General features: G+C 42.1%; 2 protein-coding genes across 2 annotated transcripts in view; one reads left to right on the forward strand and one right to left on the reverse strand.

Moving 5' to 3' along the window:
* T265_04646 (hypothetical protein) overlaps nucleotides 1-5410 on the forward strand; it is a gene marked incomplete at both ends in the record, with an annotated part of 13709 nt that overhangs the window by 1976 nt on the left and 6323 nt on the right. The window contains 3 exons of the mRNA XM_009169428.1: nucleotides 1146-1292; nucleotides 1625-1946; nucleotides 4531-4697. Of these exons, the coding sequence (XP_009167692.1) occupies nucleotides 1146-1292; nucleotides 1625-1946; nucleotides 4531-4697 (636 nt within the window). The remainder of the gene's footprint in view (nucleotides 1-1145; nucleotides 1293-1624; nucleotides 1947-4530; nucleotides 4698-5410) is intronic.
* The window catches only part of T265_04645 (hypothetical protein), a gene marked incomplete at both ends in the record, with an annotated part of 15255 nt that continues 12506 nt past the window's right edge, over nucleotides 2662-5410 (reverse strand). Inside the window, one exon of the mRNA XM_009169427.1 lies at nucleotides 2662-2793. Coding sequence (XP_009167691.1) covers nucleotides 2662-2793 — 132 coding nt within the window. The remainder of the gene's footprint in view (nucleotides 2794-5410) is intronic.

Genomic DNA, 5410 nt, shown 5'->3' on the forward strand with positions numbered 1-5410 from the left:
AGCTACTAAAATTAGAAACCGTTGGGATAACCAATCAACACAAAGGAACGCAGACCACAACGCAACAAGGACCATAAACGGACCAATAGATTCACTAGACTCGTTACACTTCAGGCAGCCAATCACGTCAGAAGATAACAGATGGCCTTTGACTGCTATATAAACACACGCAGGCAAGGAAGAAGTACTCACCCAACTGCGCGCTGATGATGTCTCCTCGTATGGTGACGAAACGTTTGCAAGCCAATTGCCAAACTCGGCGAACAGATCAACAACCAATAAACTCACCCGAGCTACCAATATTTAACCACATTACTAAACGCTGGTTTTCATCGCTGTTATTCTTTCAATAGACCAGGTGAACAGTTTCAGCCCACGGGATCATCTTCACGAGGGGTAGAGAGTAACTGCCATCACTGAGATGGGGATGACTGTTCAAAACCTACTAAATTGTGCTCACTGAAGCCTTGATGTGCGACTTTGAACTCGAAAATCTTCGATGTGATGCAAACAGGTTCTTCCACGAACCTCGTATTCCCAAAGAGTTTTATGATGTTGATTTGTGGGAACATTTTTAGTCTTACACGTGAAAAAAACACCATGGGTCAGTGAATTCCCCCAGAACACGGATTTCAGGATGCAGTTTCAACAAGAACCACAAATCCGATCAACAAATATAAAATTTATCTTAACAATTTTGTTGAGTAACCATTCACCGGTTTTCCCAACAGTCTCACAAATCAACCACAGTTTTAATTTTCAAAGTATTACGGAAATTTTTATGCTTTTCGGAAAAAACGTCAAGTAGTAGCCTACAAGCCACCGGAATGAAAACACATTGTCCTAAGTAGCTTCGTAGCAATTCAAAGAAACCCTTCTGGGTCTTTATTCAGACATTCCACATTAAGCTGTGAGGCGATCTCCAATAGATAGCTTCTCAAACAGTTCATTCTCCCGGCACAGACGACATAAGTGAGTTTTGCTAAGTCCTTTGTTTTATTTTGTCAAAGTTTACATAGCTGAGTTAGCTAACTTTGCCAAATCGTCGGGAATTTGTTCAATAATAAGTCTTGTACCAAACCAAAGCTTCTAACTACCACCAGCGTAAAATTTACCCAACCGCTTGTTCTCCGACCAATCCACAGTTGAACACCGCCCGCACCCCAACAATGTTCTGGCTCCAATCATATCGAAATTGACTATTTTCAAGCTCAACCCGGCCGACTTTGGGGACTACACGTGTTCTGTGAGTAATATTATGGGCGAAAGACATGGGACTACTTCACTTCAAAGTGAGTACACCTACAATCTTCTAGAATTTCCTCACTTTTTAAAGACGCGCCTGAGTCTGCGCAATTTTTTTACGGGTCTTGGCAATACGCTACCTTCGGAATGGTAATCTATGCTCTACTCACCGTGTTGAATGCTATAGTTGCGTTTTTTCTGATGGACACTTATAAGATTTGTCCTTTGATAAGAACCACCGTTTTGTTTTTCAGCTTGTTTGTTTTTTCCTCTCAACCTGTGAGTTATCGTTTGGGAATAATGAATTTTCTTTCAACGGATGACATCTCCATTTGCGCTTTCAAACAATGCAGATGCTTACCTCCTTCAAAGTGCAAAGTCATGCTTCAGAACGTGCGGTCTGAGAACATATTTTTTACAATTCAAGGAGAATCACCGGAGATTGTGGTAAACATTACATACCTGGGTAGTTGTATTAGCTCTGATGGAAGTGTGTGTAGTTGCATTAGCTCTGATGGAAGTGTGTCTGATGGAGTCAGAGCAAGAATCTCAAAGGCTCGAAACATGTTTGCTAATTTGCATCACTTGTGGCGTCAAAAAGGCATCTCACTAGATCTTAAGGGTCGTGTGTGCCAGGCTACAGTAAGGGCTGTGTTGTTGTATGGGTGCGTGACTTGGCCTCTGTCGACAGATAATGTGAGGTGTATCCAGCTATCTGACCACCGATGTCTCAGAAGCGTGGCTGATTCTGGATGGCACCACGTTTCCCCCCTCATTCACCCTTTTTCTCTTCTTTTCACTCTATGACTTTAAATATAATTAGAAGAGCCTTGTGGTTGTACGACAATGAAGCATCAGTGTCAACACTGATGTTGTTGTCTTTGATGATGGTGATATCCTCGCGTACTTTCAAAGGTTGCAGATGCTTACATCCATTTGCAGCTTCCCGGTTATGTCCTACCGGAATTTATTCCAAACACTGATACCGTCGATTCTTTCGAGGATCTATTCTCCACATTGGCGCTATTCTACAGAATGTATCAGCCTGGAAATGACACCAAGCTTAGCTTGTTTTGTTTCCTAGGGGCAATATTCTCTGTTTACAATGAAGATGAACAGAGTGTAGTAATTCTGGGATATTCAATTTATCGTGGAGAAGACGAATTGTTGTCTACCATAACACTTTTGAAGTTAACATGCGTCTCTTGCAAGCACCCAGGTGGTAGGAGGCTCAGCTGGGTTGTAGGGGCCAAAGTTGTTGAGAATGACAGAAAGTCAGAACATTTCGATCGATCTTTCTAAGCCACTGTTTGGGTTTTTATGTTCAGTAATCACGAGTAGTAGTATACTGGCCCTTGAGGTGGATTCGTATTTCCTTCCAATCAGTGAAGAAGCGTGGAACTACTAATTGTTTGGTTATATGTCGTTGGCCTGTAGAAGAAGGTTCTGGAACATCTGTGCTTCCGATCCGCAGACGTAGGATCCATGGATACCATTACTTGAAGATTTGTATACTGGCATGTATACGCAGTCTGGTTCATTGAAGAGCTAGTTAGAATGCATGGAAAATGAAGTCATGCGGTGACTACCCTAGTGCAGAGAGAAATGTGTCCATGGGGAACCTTGCATGCACGCTCAGCTATAACATTCTTTCGGTGCCTGGCTGCCATGCAACCCGAAGGTTACACGAGGGCTGGGATGGTGCCAGGTTGCCCAAGCCAAACAGGAGAAGTCTGGAGGTAGAGATCAGGTTCGAACCACGGACTTCCTGGTCAGTAAATTCACGCTCGAACCACTTGAGCCATGTCGCCCCCACGCACCAAGGAACAAGCTGCAGATAAGTTTGCTGTGAAAAAATCATAAACTGTATTTTTGAGGTTATGAACACAAATTCTCGACAGTCGAATATTAGCCCTCTGGACAACTGTGTCGTCAGATACTCGATCTCGTAGATTTGCACGCCAAAAGCTCTGATACTTTATATCATTTGGGATACAGCCGACGCAGAATTCGGTCAATCGTCCAAACTCTTCGAACCTAATTACGTGCGAAATCCTGTTTACGATGTTCGGGCTGAAAGATTTGTCATCGTCCCTGAAATAAAGCAAAAAAATTTGCTCAATTAGAACACCTTTTCGACAAACCCACTTATTTGCAAATCAATTTGCTTATCACTCAAGTGAATCTCTCGTTTATGATATTCTTCACCTTTTTTACGGGTTTCGCTCATGTTTAATCAAATGGCACCACACAGTTCAGGTTTTACATGATGTTTTGGACCACAGTCCCCTTAGTGCCTTCTTATTACCGTGAACCTCGGTGTGGATAGCTGCTTGATCGCCTGGTGCGCTTGGCCAAACCAGAAAAAGTCAACCAACGTCCGGACCGGCTGACTTATTGATCGCTGTCGTGTACAAGCGTGTCATCTGTCAAGGGCGAGTGAAGAAAAACCAATGAAATCTGTCTCAACGAAACCGGTTATTCCATTGACTCTTTCGTAGTCCCGTCACGTTCGAAGCTGGTTCTCTTAATATATGAGAAACTGCACTCAGGTTACGCGGTCACAAACTTCCGCAACTGGTTAAGTAGCGCGGACGAAACCCCGATTCGGTTGCCTTGGCGCCTGTAAATATCCTGAGTTAAATCCAACAACATGAATAGCCGTGACGACGGCAGTCAAATGGGGCAGAAATGGAGTCAAGATGCATTCAAGCCACACTGGATTACGCTGCACAACTAGAAAGCATCCATTCGGACTGGCACCAAATTTCTCGGTAGACGTTCTAATTACCTGCTTCATGTGCTACGAATATTAGAAAAGAACAGGATAAAAGTTCGCCCATTACAAAACTCCTGCCACATAGCCTCACATTGGTCGGTATGGCTCAGATTCATCAAAAGGTACTCTCAAGGCTTCGCACATTGAAGGGAGATTCATGTTGAATAACCAGTTGCGTACACTCACATGAATGTGAAAATAAGAAGTAGGGATGAACAAGGTTTCACGTTGGTTTACATGCTTGTTTATTCAAGAACTACGGTCTGTATTGATGACTTTAATAAGGTGACCGTCATTCACTTTAACAAAATAGTCATTTTGTGTCTCCAATCGGATAGTTTTAGGTGAACTGAGATTTCTCCCACCGCACCATGCAATTGTACTGCCTCTTTACTATTCTTTTTAAGGAATCACTGAGTCATATCAACTGCTCGCAAAGCGACCCCAGTTGGGTGAGTAAATATTCTGAGATAAACATGTCTCCACAAACACATCCTTATTATGAGTGTAATGAGTGACTCAATTCGTATCATCTTTTGCATTCTACCGGCAGAAAACCCAACAGTTGAAGGTCAGCACATTTCAGCCACAAAGCCGGTACCCATTTCATTTACAAAGGCTTCAGTACAAAAGAAATTAGGCCAAGTGAAGAACCTGGCTTGGAAGCAACACAGTAAGTGTGACTGAGGTCTGTTTTCTACCCTCGCTCCTTCAAATAAATCGTAGTTTTGATGATTTTTACTCTACCGGTCATGCAGACTAGAAGGAAAGCTTGATTAGTGTCATTTTTATGGCAATAGGTTCATTTAATGTGTTCGGTTCCCGGCTTAACTTTCAGTAGTCGCCTTTTGCTTCATCGCCAAATATGGTGACAAATATCTTTTGCCATTTAGGAACGCGCATAACGTTGCTGTTAAATTAGGCAAAAAGTATTCTTTGTATGAAAAACACATCTACTCATCCTGACTGCACTGAATTGTCTGTTCCGGTTCAAAGTTCCATAATTATTTAGGCATTTCAAGGCATTTCTGCAGTGGAATGGGTTGATCCTCCTGAGAACAGCTGGTGAATGGCTTGTTCGCGGTTCGGATATGGAGAGGCCAACTTAGTTGTATCCACGTGACACAGTTTTTAAGAGGCCTCCATTTCGCACTGGTGCGATTATTTTGCTTCACTAAATCAAAAGTTGAGGAATGATCTCAATGGAGTACTATCTAAGTGGAGTACTACCGGTCTATGTCCTCTAGTGTATTATAGTAGAGTGTATTATAACATATTACACATTAGTATATATGCATGTATTATATTATCATTTGGTGATTATATGATTAAATTATACATTTGCATAATTTTACTGTGTTTTCTTGTATCATATTGTATTATAAA

This window comes from Opisthorchis viverrini, assembly GCF_000715545.1.
Source record: "Opisthorchis viverrini unplaced genomic scaffold opera_v5_78, whole genome shotgun sequence".
NCBI lineage: Eukaryota > Metazoa > Platyhelminthes > Trematoda > Opisthorchiida > Opisthorchiidae > Opisthorchis > Opisthorchis viverrini.